Raw genomic sequence first — 16,667 nt, forward strand, 5'->3', positions numbered from 1 at the left:
GTGTGTTCTCTCCCTGGCCACCTAGTGGTGTTCTCTCTCGCTCTCTCTCTCTCTGGCCAACTAGAGGTGTTGTCTCTCTCTCTCTCTCTGGCCACCTAGTGGTGTTGTCTCTCTCTCTCTCTCTGGCCACCTAGTGGTGTTGTCTCTCTCTCTCTGGCCACCTAGTGGTGTGTTCTCTCTCTGGCCACCTAGTGGTGTTCTCTCCCTCTCTCTCTCTGGCCACCTAGTGGTGTTCTCTCTCGCTCTCTCTCTCTCTGGCCACCTAGTGGTGTTCTCTCTCGCTCTCTCTCTCTCTGGCCACCTAGTGGTGTTGTCTCTCTCTCTCTCTCTGGCCACCTAGTGGTGTGTTCTCTCCCTGGCCACCTAGTGGTGTTCTCTCCCTCTCTCTCTCTGGCCACCTAGTGGTGTTCTCTCTCGCTCTCTCTCTCTCTGGCCACCTAGAGGTGTTCTCTCTCGCTCTCTCTCTCTCTGGCCACCTAGAGGTGTTCTCTCTCGCTCTCTCTCTCTCTCTGGCCACCTAGAGGTGTTCTCTCTCTCTTTCTCTCTCTCTCTCGCTCTCTCTCTCTGGCCACCTAGTGGTGTTCTCCTGCTCTCTGGCCACCTGGTAGTTCTCGCTCTCTGGCCAGCTAGTGGTGTTCTCCTGCTCTCTGGCCACCTGGTAGTGCTCGCTCTCTCTCGCTCTCTGGCCAGCTAGTGGTGTTCTCCTGCTCTCTGGCCACCTAGTGGTTATCTCTCTCTGGCCACCTTTTCTGAGTGCAACAACTACTCTAGTTTCCTCCAAGCTCTGTAGGTGTGGTGTTTCTCCCCCCCTAAAAAAAATATTTTATTTTGATCAAGTTTATGGAATTTGACATAATATCTTATTTTTTATACTTTATTTTTTTAGACTAGGTTTGTGCTGGCTTACATATCCTCAGAGGCACATTTTGATTATTATTTGTGGCTTTTAGTCACAGATGATTAAAGACATATTCCAGAAACCCTCGTTGGACTAGGCTACAACATAGCATATTTCAGGAATAAACACAGGTAATTATTTTACCATGAAAAGCCATTCCTTGAGATATGTTTTTGTTCCTCAACTTGTGTTATTACCTGAACATTCCATCTGTTTTACCCACCACCATAGATACTTCTTGTTTTTGCCTGTTTCTCTTTAATTCACTGTGTGATTTTGTGAATTGTTTTTCCTGTACCTGATTTCTCTATGCTCCTTACACCTGCCCCAGTTTCTTGGTTCTGTATTTTTATTTTTTTGTTTTGTGGTATTTATGGAGCTATGGGAAATGGTGTTTCATGTTTATACGTACACAAACTGCTGCCATTGTAGCCTTGGTCTAGGAGTTGGCTGGTAAGTCAATGACGTAATGATTCTATATGTCTATATTTTATTCTATTTACCTGCTTCTCTAGAGTCATTCTTCCAGCAACAGCATGCAGAAGCACAAGTCCTCCTCCTCCTTCACTCCCTTTATTGATCCACGCCTCCTCCAGGTCTCTCCATCCGGCGCCGCTCTCAATAACCTGGGTAAGCCTCTCCCACCAGCTCCCAGCCCTCTTATTGGGCGACCAGCAGTCTCTGAGGGGTTCTCTCCAGTGTCAACAAACCTTGTGTTAGTTTCTGAGGCAACACCAGAGAACACCCGTTTATTCCAAACAAACGTTATAGAGATGTATACTAAATATAGAACATTTATAGAAACGTATACTAAATATACAGAACTGAATATATATGGTAGTAATACATAATCAGTTTGTATTTCCAACTGAATCCCTTCCTTGTCCTCTGCAGCTTTTGGGAACGACGCTAGGCTGGCAGAGGCACTGAGGGCGGACCCGTCACGTAAAGGCTCCGTGGTCAATGTGAACCCTGTCAACACACGACCTCAAAGCGACACCCCAGAGATCCGCAAGTATAAGAAGAGGTTTAACTCTGAGATCCTGTGTGCAGCACTCTGGGGTGAGTGGTCACAATTATCTCTGCTGTGTAGTTATCACAGTAATATTAGTCTTCACTACGAGGTGACAGCAATCTAAATGCAAAACTGTGTGTGTGTAGGAGTGAACCTCCTGGTGGGCACAGAGAGTGGTCTGATGCTGCTGGACCGTAGCGGTCAGGGGAAGGTCTACCCCCTAATCAGCCGACGCCGCTTCCAACAGATGGACGTACTAGAGGGACTCAACGTCCTGGTCACTATATCAGGTATACACACACACACACACAGTTACTATACATAGATGGAAATACAGACATTCAAACACGTGCGCGACACACACACACTATTATACATATTTACTACACGTACATGGCTAGGGCTGATTTCAAGGTTTTACTGCCTACAAAGGATTACGTGGGCTTGCTCCTATCTATCTTTCCGATTTGGTCCTGCCGTACATACCTACATGTACACTACTGTCACAAGACGCAGGCCTCCTAATTGTCCAAAGAATTTCTAAGCAAATAGCTGGAGGCAGGGCTTTCTCCTATAGAGCTCAATTTTCATGGAATGGTCTGCCTATCCATGTGAGAGACGCAGATTTGGTCTCAACCTTGATTAAGTCTTTATTGAAGACTCATCTCTTCAGTAGGTCCTATGATTGAGTGTAGTCTGGTCCAGGGGTGCGAAGGTGAACGGAAAAGCACTGGAGTGACGAACCGCCCTTGCTGTCTCCCCTCTCTCCACTTGGATTCTCTGCCTCTAACCCTATTACGAGGGGTGAGTCACTGGCTTACTGGTGCTCTTCCACGCCGTCCCTAGGAAAGATGCGCCACTTGAGTGGGTTGAGTCACTGATGTGATCTTCCTGTCTGTTTGTACCTTGGGGGAGATCTTTGTGGGCTGTACTCAGCCTTGTCTCAGGGTAGTAAGTTGGTGGTTTGCGGATATCCCTCTAGTGGTGTGGGGGCTGTGCTTCGGAAAAGTGGATGGGGTTATATCCTGCCTGGTTGGCCCTTTCCGAGGGTATCATTGGACAGGGCCACAGTGTCTCCCGACCCCTCCTGTCTCAGCCTCCAGTATCTATGCTGCAATAGTTTAGGTGTCGGGGGGGCTAGGGTCAGTTTGTTATATCTGATGTAGTAATTATCCTGTCTTGTCCGGTGTCCTGTGTGAATGTAAGTATGCTCCCTTTAATTCTCCCTCTCCCCTCCCGGAGGACCTAAGCCCTGGGACCATGCCTCAGGACTACCTGTCCTGATGACTCCTTGCTGTCCCCAGTCCACCTGGTTGTGCTGTTGCTCCAGTTTTAACTGTTCTGCCTGCGGCTATGGAACCCTGACCTGTTCATCGGACATGCTACCCTATTCCTGACCTGCTGTTTTCGACTCTCTCTTCCGCACCTGCTGTCTCGAACTCTGAATGCTCGGCTATGAAAAGCCAACTGACATTTACTCCTGAGGTGCTGACCTGTTGCACCCTCTACAACCACTGTGATTATTATTATTTGATCCGGCTGGTCATCTATGAACGTTTGAACATCTTGGCCTTGTTCTGTTATAATCTCCACCCGGCACAGCCAGAAGAGGACTGGCCACCCATCATAGCCTGGTTCCTCTCTAGGTTTCTTCCTTGGTTCCTGCCTTTCTAGGGAGTTTTTCCTAGCCACTGTGCTTCTACATCTGCATTGCTTGCTGTTTGGGATTTTAGGCTGGGTTTCTGTATAGCACTTTGTGACATCTGCTGATGTAAAAAGGGCTTTATAAATACATTTGATTGATAGATGGAAAAACAGACATGCACACAGACGTAAGGGGTCTAAGTGATCTCTCTGAGACCGTTCGTGCAAAGCAGACATAGTGTCTGACTGTAGGTTCCTGCTTCTCTTTCCTGTGCTGTGGTCACATAATTGACTGTAGCAACCATCCAACGCTCGCTGGTCTGTGTCACACAGTGTTGCGTCGGATGTCACAACAGAGGAAATTGAGTAAATGGCCAGTTAGTGTAGGACGTCATACACTGAGTGTCCAAAACATTAAGAACATGTTGAGTCCAACGCTTCCCACAGCTCTGTCAAGTTGTCTGGTGGACCATTCTTAATACACACGAGAAACTGTTGAGTGTGAAAAACCCAGCAGCGTTGAAGATGTTGATGCAAACCGGTGTGCCTTTTGTCTTGCCCAATCACCCTCTGAATGGCACATGCACAATCCATGTCTCAATTGTCTTAAAGGCTTAAATCCTTCTTAAACCTGTCTCCTCCCCTTCATCTACACTGATTGAAATGGATTCAACAGGTGACATCAATAAGGGATCCTATCTTTTTCACTTGGATTCACCTGGTCAGTCTGTCATGGAAAGAGCAGGTGTTTATAATGTTTTGTACACTCAATTTATACATGTATTGCATGTCCACTGACACACACACACACACAAAGATTTCCATGATGGAAACACACACCGATTGCAGTGTCATCCGTCAGTTTGATGTCATATTGCAATGAAGGAAAGAAAGAGTCCATGCTCATGAGACGTGGAGACAACTTGACGTTGCTTCTTAGCGTAGATAGAAATACTTACGTTTTATCCTTCAAGCCATTGTCGTACTCCATCATTCTCAGTAGATTAATATGAAAGTTGTGTGTGACGACTTGTTGGTCAATTCACCAAAAATGTTATTTGTCTTTTAAAATTTCCACAACCTCAATGTACATTCACAAACACAGTTTTCCATTATGTTGCAACGTGTTCTCAAATATATACAGTACAGGTTGTGCAAAAATACAGACCCTGTCAGTTCCTCTGTCCTAGTATTCATAATGTCAATCACAATTGAAAGAAATAATTCAATTCTCTAATTCAAACATTGCTGCAGGGACTTGCATCCATTCAGCGTCGAGCATTAGTGAGGTTGGGAACCGATGTTGGGCGATTAGGTCAGTCTCGCAGTCGGCATTCCAATTCATCCTAAAGGTGTTCGATGGGGTTGAGGTCATGGCTCTGTGCAGGCCAGTCAAGTTCTTCCACACCGATCTCAACAAAAAAATTCTGTATGGACCAAGCTTTGTGCACAGGGGCATTGTCATACTGAAACAGGAAAGGGCCTTCCACGAACTGTTGCCACAAAGTTGGAAGCACAGAACCATCTAGAATGTCACTGTATGCTGTAGTGTTAAGATTTCCCTTCACTGAACCTAAGGGGCTTAGCCCGAACCATGGAAAACAGCCCCAGACCATTATTCCTCCACTAAACTTGACAGTTGGTGCTATGCATTCGGGCAGGTAGGTAGCATTTTCCTGGCATCCGCTAAACTCAGATTCATCTGTCGAACTGCCAGATGGTGAAGCGTGATTCATCACTCCAGAGAAAGCGTTTACACTGCTCAAGAGTCCAATAGCGGCGAGCTTTACACCAATCCAGCAGATGCCTGTCACTTTGACTAGTTGACTTGTTGGAAAGGTGGCATCCTATGACGGTGCCACATTGAAAGTCACTGAGCTCTTCAGTAAGTCCATTCTACTGCCAATATTTGTCTATGGAGATTGCTTGGCTGTGTACTCGGGTTTTCGACACCTGTCAGCAACGGGTGTGGCTGAAATAGCCAAATCCACTAATTTGAAGGGGTGTCCACACAGTTTTTGTATATATTGTGTACCTCCATTCATTGCAATAAGTTTGTACAATAAAACAACCTCTCTCCACCCATTATATGGAAGTAGGATGAAGGTCCCCTTACACACTGATCTTGGGTCAGTTTGGCATGGCCCACACTAATGGTAGATTTGGAGAGCGGAAGCTGATCCTAGATCTGTACCTAAGGGAAACTTCACCCCTGTGCCATTACATTTAGATACTGTATCGTAGGTGCATTGTAGGTACCCAGACCCTTGACTATTCCCCTTGTCTGACCCTGTCTCGTGCAGGCAAGAAGAACAAGCTGCGTGTTTACTATCTGTCCTGGCTGAGGAACAAGATCCTGCACAACGACCCTGAGGTGGAGAAGAAACAGGGCTGGGTCACTGTGGGAGACCTGGAGGGCGCTGTGCACTACAAAGTTGGTACGTTCCATCTTCAACATGCATCTGGCCAGTAGGGTTAAAAGGATGGGATGTTATGATGTGGGGAGAAAATTCTTTTTTTTTTTAGGACCGTTTTTTCAAAGAAATTGATGTTATGGTCATGTCTTCACATTCACAACATGTTTAGGAACCACCAAAGACTGTTGATTTTTCATATGACCCTCCAAATGAACCAAACAATGTTTTCTCTCAGTTGGTCTTCATCCACTATGTTAGAATCACTATCTTAAAGACAGCCAGAGTAGGGTACATAAATACACTGGCACAGCACGTCATGTCATGACATGGAAGAGAAAGTCCAGAGTTTTGTAATGATAGGTACATGAACTTCCCGGAAGAGACGAGACCAGAATGTTCTGTCTCACGTTCCATCTCCCCAGATTAGTGATGTCACAGGGCAAAGTCCTGAATTTGCTGTTGGAAAACCTGCCTCTATGTCAGAGCTGTCGGTCAGGCCATCTATGTTCTGCCCATGAGTTTAAGCCTTAGAATCGTATATACTTTTTTTGTGGGAAAGTACACAACTGCTTCCTAATACAAAATACCCTCGGTCTACCCAGCAAACTCCATGTCCCAATTCTGTTACTTCTCTGAGTAGGATAATAAGACTGTAATATTATGTCAGCTAAAAGTATTTTGGTAGAATTACATTTCCTACTAATAATAGTACTGGGACTGAAAACTTAAAAACAAGTCTTCTGAACAATTAATCAAATTAAATGTTATTAAAATTGCATTGCTTGCACACATTTCACAGTAAGGTTGCATTTAGCACATGTGGCAAATTAAATTTGATTTGATTTTGATACTGGCATTTAACATTTTTGAGGATGCTCTGAATTAACCCTATCAGTTGGCTCCTCATCTTCCTCATGTATCCCAACTGTTTTATTTCCCAGTGAAATACGAGAGGATCAAGTTTTTGGTTCTGGCCCTGAAGAACTCGGTGGAGGTCTATGCATGGGCACCGAAGCCCTACCACAAGTTCATGGCTTTCAAGGTGAACATTAAGGAAACCTAAGATGCCTATGGGAGCTAGTCACTTCCATCTATTCAATCAGTTATGCAGCTATTGTGAATTGTAATGACAATCTTACAATGACACTCACTACTGTATGTGAATGACCTTTGCCCCCTGCAGTCGTTTGGTGACCTGGTGCACAAGCCCCTGCTGGTTGACCTGACGGTGGAGGAAGGTCAGAGATTAAAGGTCATCTATGGCTCCAGTAACGGATTTCATGCCGTTGACGTGGACTCGGGGGCAGTCTACGACATCTACCTGCCCACCCATGTAAAAGAAACACTAGTGTCTGTGTATCCTCTCCTCCCTCATCCCCTTCTCTTCTTCCTCTATTTTTCCATGGATAACTTCACTATTGAATTAACATTATTGAATTAACATGGTTCCCCCTCTTTCTCTCTCTCCCTTCTCCCTCTGTCTCACTCTGTAGATCCAGACCAGTATCCAGTCCCATGCCATCATCATCCTGCCCAACACAGATGGCATTGAGCTGCTAGTGTGTTACGAGGACGAGGGTGTCTATGTCAACACCTATGGACGCATCACCAAGGACGTGGTGCTGCAGTGGGGCGAGATGCCCACTTCTGTGGGTAGGTGGAGACACACACACGTACAAATACACATACACATTCACACAATAGGTCCTTTAATTAAGTGTTTGAACATGTTAACTCTGTTGTCATACCAGCCACTCACCCCCCCGTCCCCTTCTTTGTCTTTCTATGTAGCCTACATACGTTCTAACCAGATTATGGGCTGGGGGGAGAAGGCCATAGAGATCAGGTCTGTGGAGACCGGACACCTGGACGGGGTCTTCATGCACAAGAGAGCCCAGAGACTCAAGTTCCTGTGTGAGAGGAATGACAAGGTTAGACCCCTAGACACATACATATACCAGTGTTTCCTTAAGACGGTAATAACCGGCTTTTGTCCGATACAAAAAAATAGGAAATCAGATAAATAAAATAAAAATGTAACTTAGACCTACTGGTTGTATGAATTTGGGATCTACCGTCCCACAACTGTCCCAGGGTCTGTTTTGAATAGGCTATTTCTTTCTCGACAAGCTGACCAATAGAATCGGTAGCCTAAACGTTTCTAGTATTGTAGATTGACATAGGCTAGTGATTTTGCTGTTCGTTACTCATCTTGTTGGCTGAGGAAAAGTAAATATGGACAGTTATTCTAACATCTTCAAAGTGCCCATCATAACTCAGTAAGGACTGCACATCGTTGCATCCTCGACTTGCATGTTCTGTTAACATGAATTACCATATTCTAAATGTGATTTCTGACATTCTAAGCCCCGTGGGTGGACGCCCTAATCAGGTTACACACCAATGCATATGGGTCCGGTAAATTTCTCAAATGTCCGGTAAATTAAAATGCTGCCTGTCAAATGTCCGGCGCCACATTTTCCTATCGGAAACCCTGGCACGCACACACAGACACACACACAGACACATACATACACACACACACACACACACACACACACACACACATACACACACACACACATACATTTGGAGGTAATTACCTAGGTCGAGGGCTGTTTACGCTAATAACTCTGTCCCTCTCAGAGCTCTGTCTCCTGTTAGTGTGTCACAAAGTGCTGACTCATTACATTTACATTTACATTTAAGTCATTTAGCAGACGCTCTTATCCAGAGCGACTTACAAATTGGTGCATTCACCTTATGACATCCAGTGGAACAGCCACTTTACAATAGTGCATCTAAATCTTTTAGGGGGGGGGGGGTGAGAAGGATTACTTATCCTATCCTAGGTATTCCTTAAAGAGGTGGGGTTTCAGGTGTCTCCGGAAGGTGGTGATTGACTCCGCTGTCCTGGCGTCGTGAGGGAGTTTGTTCCACCATTGGGGGGCCAGAGCAGCGAACAGTTTTGACTGGGCTGAGCGGGAACTGTACTTCCTCAGTGGTAGGGAGGCGAGCAGGCCAGAGGTGGATGAACGCAGTGCCCTTGTTTGGGTGTAGGGCCTGATCAGAGCCTGGAGGTACTGAGGTGCCGTTCCCCTCACAGCTCCGTAGGCAAGCACCATGGTCTTGTAGCGGATGCGAGCTTCAACTGGAAGCCAGTGGAGAGAGCGGAGGAGCGGGGTGACGTGAGAGAACTTGGGAAGGTTGAACACCAGACAGGCTGCGGCGTTCTGGATGAGTTGTAGGGGTTTAATGGCACAGGCAGGGAGCCCAGCCAACAGCGAGTTGCAGTAATCCAGACGGGAGATGACAAGTGCCTCATCTTGTGTCCCAAGCAGATTCGGGACCACATTCACTGAGTATCAATCGATCAATCATTCCATTGAAACATAGGGTATTTTTAGACAGACAGCAATTAGGCTAAAGTGGCCATCAAAGTTCGGGAACCTTTTAGCCTCTGTTGGATTTCTGTTATACACACCAACCAATGGCTAGCTAGTATGTTAGATGAGTGGGACCAACCACAAAGCAGAAGCAGCTAAACTGGTGGAGAGAGCTAGTCTAGCCGTAGTTTCCCCATTTCCTATAGTCTCTCACTGATGGGAAAGCTGTACAGACATTATGTGAGGTTGAAAAAAACTCCAAAGCACTCATTGGTTAGTTATTAAATCCCAATATCATTTTCAGTTTCTTTATCTGGTAGAAATGAATATTTCTGTACCTTTATTTAACTAGGCAAGTCGCACAATTCTTATTTACAATGACGGCCTACACCGGCCAAACCCAGGCAACACTGGGCCAATTGTGCACTGCCCTATGGGACAAACTCAGCCGGTTGTGATACAGCCTGTATTCGAACCAGGGTGTCTGTAGCCTTAGACCGCTGCGCCACTCGGGAGCCCAATATAGTGTTTTTGAGAATCACCAAATACTACACTGAACAAAAATATAAACTCAACATGTAAAGTGTTGGTCCCATGTTTCATGAGCTGAAATAAAATATCTTAGAAATATTCCACACGCACGAAAAGCGTATTTCTCTCAAATTTTGTGCACAAATTTGTTTACATTCCTGTTATGAGCATTTCTCCTTTGCCAAGATAATCCATCCACCTGACACGTGTGGCATATCAAGAAGCTGATTAAACAGCATGATCATTACACAGGTGCATCTTGTGCTGGGGACAATAAAAGGCCACTCTAAAATGTGCAGTTTTGTCACACAACACAATGCAACATATTTCTAAATGTGCAATTGGCATGCTGACTGCAGGAATGTCCGCCAGAGCTGTTGACAGAGAATTGAATGTTCATTCCCCAACATAAGCCAACTCCAACGTAGCTTTAGAGAATTTGGCAGTACGCCAACTGGCCTCCCAACCGCAGACCATGTATATGGCGTCTTGTGAGCGAGCGGTTTGTGAACAGAGTGCCCCATGGTGGCGGTGGGGTTATGGTATGGGAAGGCATAAACTGGGGACAATGAACACACTAGCGTTTTATCTATTGGCAATTTAAATGCACAAAAATACTGCAACGAGATTGAGACCCACTTTTTTTTAAAGGTATCTGTGATCAACAGATGCGTATCTGTATGCCCAGTCATGGGAAATCCATAGATTAGGACCTATTGAATTGATTTCACTTTATTGTAATACACTTGCAATGTTTAATTTTCCAGATGTTCCCATAACATTAATCCAGCGTTGTGGGGACATTGTAGTGATGTACAGTCCGTTTCCTGCAGGCTTGGATGTCAGTCAGGCTTGTGTGTTTTTCTCCAGTGTTTCTGTCATGCTACTCTAATTTACAGTAACAGTCAAAAGATTTGACACACCTACTCATTCAAGGGTTTTTCTTTATTTTATTTTATTCTTTATTTTTGTATTATTTTTTTCTACATTGTAGAATAATAGTGAAGACATAAAAACTATGAAATTACATACATGGAATCATGTAGTAATTGTTAAACAAATCTAAATATATTTTAGATTCTTCAAAGTAGCCACCCTTTGCCTTGATGACAGCTTTGCATACTCTCAACCAGCTTCATGAGGAATGCCTTTCCAACAGTCTAGAAGAAGTTCCCACATATGCTGAGCACTTGTTGGCTACATTTCCTTCACTCTGAGGTCCAACTCATCCAAACCATCTCAATTGTGTTGAGGTTGGGTGATTGTGGAGGCCAGGTCATCTGATGCAGCACCATCACTCTCCTTCTTGGTCATAGCCGTTACACAACCTGGAGGTTTGTTCTGGGTCATTGTCCTGTTGAAAAACGGCGGCCCCGTTCTGTGAGTTTGTGGCCTAACACTTCGCGACTAAGCCGTTGTTGCTCTTAGACATTTCCACTCCACAGTAACAGCACTTACAGTTGACCTGGGCAGCTCTAGTAGGGCTGCCCAGGTCAACTGTCAATTTGACTAGTTGACTTGTTGGAAAGGTGACATCCTATGACAGTGCCACGTTGAAAGTCACTGAGCTCTTTATTAAGGCCATTCTACTGCCAATGTTTGTCTATGGAGATTGTGTGGCTGGGTGCTCGATTTTGTACACCTGTCAGCAATGGGTGTGGTTGAAATAGCTGAATTCCGACTCTTGTGGCGGGCCGGGCACAGTGCACGCTAACCAGGTAGCCAGGTAAAGGTGTTTCCTCCGGCATATTGGTACAGCTGGCTTCCGGGTTGGATGCGCGCTGTGTTAAGAAGCAGTGCGTCTTGGTTGGGTTGTGTTTCGGAGGACGCATGGCTTTCGACCTTCGTCTCTCCCGAGCCCGTACGGGAGTTGTAGCGATGAGACAAGATAGTAACTACTAACAATTGGATACCATGAAATTGGGGAGAAAGGGGGGTAAAAAAATGTTTTTAAAGCTGAATCCACTCATTTGAAGGAGTGTCCACATACCTTTGTATTATAGTGTATATACTTTTGGGAAGTTGTTAGACTTCTTGATGTTTGATATAGCTAGGGCTTTACCATACATTGTTTGGGGTTGTATTACTGTCTGCTTATACAGGAATTCTCTGCATGGTTGTCACTATTGTTTTCCTATGATTCATTTTTTACCTTTTATTTATACAGGTTTTTCTCATTGAGATAACATCTCTTTTCCAAGAGAGACCTGGTCCAATGGCAGCAGGGGGGAACAACGTTTCAACTAAACAACTTACATACACTAACACAACATTAAACAAAACTATAAACACACATACAGTACAATTTTTTTTAACGTTAAAAACACGAAAGTCTTGACTAAAAACAGCTGGCCTAAAAACAATTACACTCTTCTATGATATATACATCGATCAAGTGTTTAAACTCCACCAACAGAACTAGATCATCAAATTTTGTTCAGGATTTGTTCAGGATAGAATTCCGGGACCACGGAGCTAAGTAACTAAAACTATTTCTACCATGACCTGTTCTACTTTTTGGTTCTGTTAGTAGCATATGAGAATGGGACTGTAATTGATTTTTTTTATCGACCTGACTAAAAAAGAACAGAGATAAAAATGGTATTTTACCAGTATGGCCTTATAAATCAGTGTATACCAGTGTTTAAGCCTATGCAAGGTCAATGATGACCAGCCAACAGCGTTGTAGAGATCACAATGATGTGTTAGACATTTTTGATTTGTAATGAACTTGAGGGCTGCATGATACACTTATCATCAACCCACACACCCAAATATTTGTGCACTTTAACTTGCTCTATAGTATGTCCAGCCAATGTAGCAATGACATGATTAGTAACATGACTGGCATTTGAAAATACCATTCAAATGGTATTCTGGATTGTTGTATGATGTTAAATGCTCTTTGAGCATTTTCAAAAGCCAAAGATAAACTACTACCACTTGAATAAAGAACAGTGTCATCTGCATAAAAACTAACATCCGCTGTTTCAATAAGATCCCCAATTTTGTTGATATACAAAATGAACAACAGTTGGCCCAAAATAGAACCTTGCGGAACACCTGAGCACACCTCTATGGACTTTACAACCATCCGACATTACACATTGTGTACGAAGTATTAACATTACGACACACGTCTTGCTTTCCTTTGTTACAATGGATCAGTGATTGTAAATTACTCTATCAGAAAAACATGATGGTCGTATGCATCTCTGTGTAAAAAGTTCACCCCTACCTTTATGATGTATCACTGATGATGTGTCACTGATTAAGTTTAGTTATTTATTGACGTGTTTGTGTGTGTTTCCATCCGTAGGTGTTCTTTGCCTCGGTGCGGTCCGGAGGAGCCAGCCAGGTGTACTTTATGACCCTGGGGCGTACCTCTCTGCTCAGCTGGTAGAGAAAGACCATGCCCCCTCTACACTGGAAACCAACGAACCGCGTTTTACCCAACGTTCAGTGATGCCAACGGACAAAAGCCAACCATCTCCGTCTTAGCTACGACCTTCGACCCGGGGCATCGTGTTATATTGAGGATACATACAACATCCAGATGCCATCTCCCCAGCCGTGAATACCAGATATGAGAATTGTTCAAAATTAAGATAATTGATTATAAAACAACAAAAATAAAGGGGGAACGGTTTACTCAACTGATTGTGGACACGTCTGTGCGAGGTCGTTGCTCTGAACACCTGTGACCTCTGTGTTTGTCGTTCCTAGTTACTGACTGTGATGTGGGCTTGAAGTTTACTAACTACTCTCTGCATCTTCTGCTCGTATTTCAGGAACCCCCTTCCACCCCACCCTTGTCCTTAGCGAGGGAGGAGCAGGGGTGGAGCATACAGTGTTAATGCTACAGTAGTGTATGTAAATGTATTTCTGTTTGGTACAATGATTGCTGACTGCAAGGGGGCGGAGGGGGTTGAAGCTGTCAGTCATGGAGGAGGCGGGAGTAGAGAAGCCGAGCAAGGGAGCCAATTTGTTCGATGCCATGATGACAGAAGGTGGAAGGGGCCAAGGCGTTTTACCGTAAATCTGGTAGTATCTGAGAGGACTCAGCTGGACTGTGTGTTGATAGAGTTAAGACAGCTACAGTATTTTAATGGGCGCGGTCAAAGAAAATGATTTTATCCGGATGGACTTCAGACTAGTATTTTTTATTATAAATTCCCTAAAAAAAGTGAAACTATGTGGAGTTAATATTTCTTTTACCTTATTTTCTAAAATCACATTTGCACAGTCTCCAGTTTGCTTGATTTTAATCCAACCCACAACACATTGAAGTGTTTTAGGAGTTAGAGAGAGTGGGTGGGTTAGGACAGGAAACCATGTCTATGTATAATAAAATGTCATTTAATCTCCATAGTTTCAGTGGTCATGGTAGTGGATCCCTCGGTGATCCGGCTTGGACCATCAGAGGGTCCAGGATGGAGGACATGGTCCGGATGTGAATAGACAGATATAATAAAAGACAGTGGAGGAGAAGGGTAAGGTGATAGTATTTTTTGTGTGTGTGTGTGTGTGTGTGTGTGTGTGTGTGTGTGGTTGGTTGGTTGTAAAGGGGCCAATAGATGAGAGAGGAGGGGTGTTGATGTACGTTTTTGTAGCAGAAAGGTTACACATGGTCAGCACAACTCAATGGACTCCTAGTCAGTGGATAGAACAAAACGGTGTTTTATTGTTCTTTTGATATTTCAGCTTTTTGTTTTTCATTTGTATCTTTTCATGAATGCAGTGCACTAAGTGTCAAGAATGTAGAAAGAAGTATACTGTGTGGTAGTCGAAGGCATGAGACTTTTATTTGTGTTCCTTGTCACAAGTGATTGATTTCGATGTTCAATTTCAAAGTAACACAAGTGAATATTAAATGAAGGCTCCGCTATTAAAGATGTTGATTTTCCTTTCACAAACTCAATGTTTTAAAGTGCATCAGAGCTGGAGCGGGAGCAGCTCTGAGTTGAGACGATGCTAGGCTATAGTAGTTTTCTGTGGAGCCAGTATGCTCACAGTAGCCTAATCAACCTTATTCACCAACAGGGCTTAGTCCTTAGTGTAATTGTAAACAATATGACCACGCTTAGCTAAGTTGTCTTGAGCACGGTACGTTTGTCCATCTTGTGCAATGTCAGCTTGTCAATCAATGGAAGGCAATACAATACAAAACAACTTGTTTCAAATCAGAGGAGAGCAGTCTGGTCACCAGGAGCCAGAACACAGGTGACCTGACCATTGTGACTGTACAGCTCTCGTCTGACGGTGTTCATGACGGAAACCCACTTTGGGCAGAATCCTTTTTTTCACTGTTAAAGGCTATAGTCTGTACAGATATGTAAAGAAGACTATTCAATTAACTGCAATATCCCCTGCTACGGCTCTCCAACAACAGTGGTGTATCTAACCTTCGTTGACCATGGTGACAAACAAGAAAAACATCAACAACAGGCTATTATCTTGTTTTCCCACAGAACACAACTGTGTTTTAATGGTGGTGATGGATCAAAGCTATTTCACCCAAGTGGACAGACTCTGTACACTGACTATGTGTCCGACAGTGGGTCAATGATCTCGGAGTTGGGTTTTTCTCGTACTAACAGTCATGTCATTATGTGTGTAGAGCTGTGGGAAAGGCATTGCAAATGACATGTCACAGAATTGTTTCACGAGCCAACTTCTTGTATATGGAAAAAGAAAGCCGTTTGAAGAGCGAACCCCAATGCTGTATGTGTGTGTTTAATAGCCTCCCAATGCTGACCCACTATGTCTTTCTGGTTGCATCAAGGCCTTCATGAGGCATAAGTTACTTTCTTAAGATTATGGTTATTGATATTCTTATTAATGGAAAAAGATTGAACATTTTTGCAATCTGAAAAGCAGTCGCTTGCTGATTTAACGTTTTTAAAAAGTGCTAAGATGGCAACATTAAATGTTTTTCTTTAAATTACAAAACCACTTTGTTGATCTCACTTGAAGCATTTTGTATTCTTAAGTTTTAACTTGGTTAAGAAGCTTAATAATGGTTTCTGTAAGTGTATGTACTCTGCAGTGGTTGAATATTATAATGCTCACGTTAGGTCGAGAAAATGGAAATGTTTACAGAGGCGATGTTTTGTTACACTAATGTGCATTATATTTGTTTTTTTGTTGCTTGTTTTGTATTGAACGATATTTTAGTCAATAATCCTAAATGATGCCATTGTTTTTCTCGCTCAAATAACCAACTCACAACACAATAAAGAATACACTTGCAATGTTTAATTTTCCAGATGTTCCCATAACATTAATCCAGCGTTGTGGGGACATTGTAGTGATGTACAGTCCGTTTCCTGCAGGCTTGGATGTCAGTCAGGCTTGGGTGTTTTTCTCCAGTGTTTCTGCCATGCTACTCTAATTTATGTCCTCTCTATGTATGACAGGAAGTCCTGTATTTTCCTGAAGGTTTTTTTTCTTTGAATAAACTAAAGTAATTTAAAGACTTTCTGGAGTATATTTCTCTACATCATTTCCCCCTGTTGGTCACCCCTATGCAGCTATAATAGCCTCCACTCTTCTGGGAAGGATTTACACTAGATGTTGGAACATTGCTGTGGGGACTTTCTTACAGCCACAAGAGCATTAGTGAGGTCAGGCACTGATGTAGGGTGATTGGGCCTGGCTCGCAGTCTGCGTTCCAATTCATCCCAAAGGTGTTTGATGGGGTTGAGGTCTTTGCATGGGGGCATTGTCATGCTGAAACAGGAAAGGGCTTTCCCCAAACTGTTGCCGCAAAGTTG

General features: G+C 43.8%; 1 protein-coding gene across 5 annotated transcripts in view; it reads left to right on the top strand.

The window, feature by feature from the left end:
- Nucleotides 1–16,370, top strand: part of LOC118366857 (mitogen-activated protein kinase kinase kinase kinase 4-like) — a 101,635-nt gene extending 85,265 nt beyond the window's left edge. For all 5 annotated transcript variants that reach the window (XM_052493497.1, XM_035749627.2, XM_035749630.2 and 2 more), the window contains 9 exons: nucleotides 1,414–1,528; nucleotides 1,793–1,960; nucleotides 2,060–2,203; nucleotides 5,861–5,995; nucleotides 6,916–7,016; nucleotides 7,158–7,307; nucleotides 7,468–7,627; nucleotides 7,766–7,905; nucleotides 13,211–16,370. In XM_052493497.1, the coding sequence (XP_052349457.1) occupies nucleotides 1,414–1,528; nucleotides 1,793–1,960; nucleotides 2,060–2,203; nucleotides 5,861–5,995; nucleotides 6,916–7,016; nucleotides 7,158–7,307; nucleotides 7,468–7,627; nucleotides 7,766–7,905; nucleotides 13,211–13,294 (1,197 nt within the window). In that variant the 3' untranslated portion in view covers nucleotides 13,295–16,370. The remainder of the gene's footprint in view (nucleotides 1–1,413; nucleotides 1,529–1,792; nucleotides 1,961–2,059; nucleotides 2,204–5,860; nucleotides 5,996–6,915; nucleotides 7,017–7,157; nucleotides 7,308–7,467; nucleotides 7,628–7,765; nucleotides 7,906–13,210) is intronic.
- Nucleotides 16,371–16,667: the final 297 nt, after the last annotated feature.

This window comes from Oncorhynchus keta, chromosome 34, assembly GCF_023373465.1.
Source record: "Oncorhynchus keta strain PuntledgeMale-10-30-2019 chromosome 34, Oket_V2, whole genome shotgun sequence".
Lineage (NCBI taxonomy): Eukaryota > Metazoa > Chordata > Actinopteri > Salmoniformes > Salmonidae > Oncorhynchus > Oncorhynchus keta.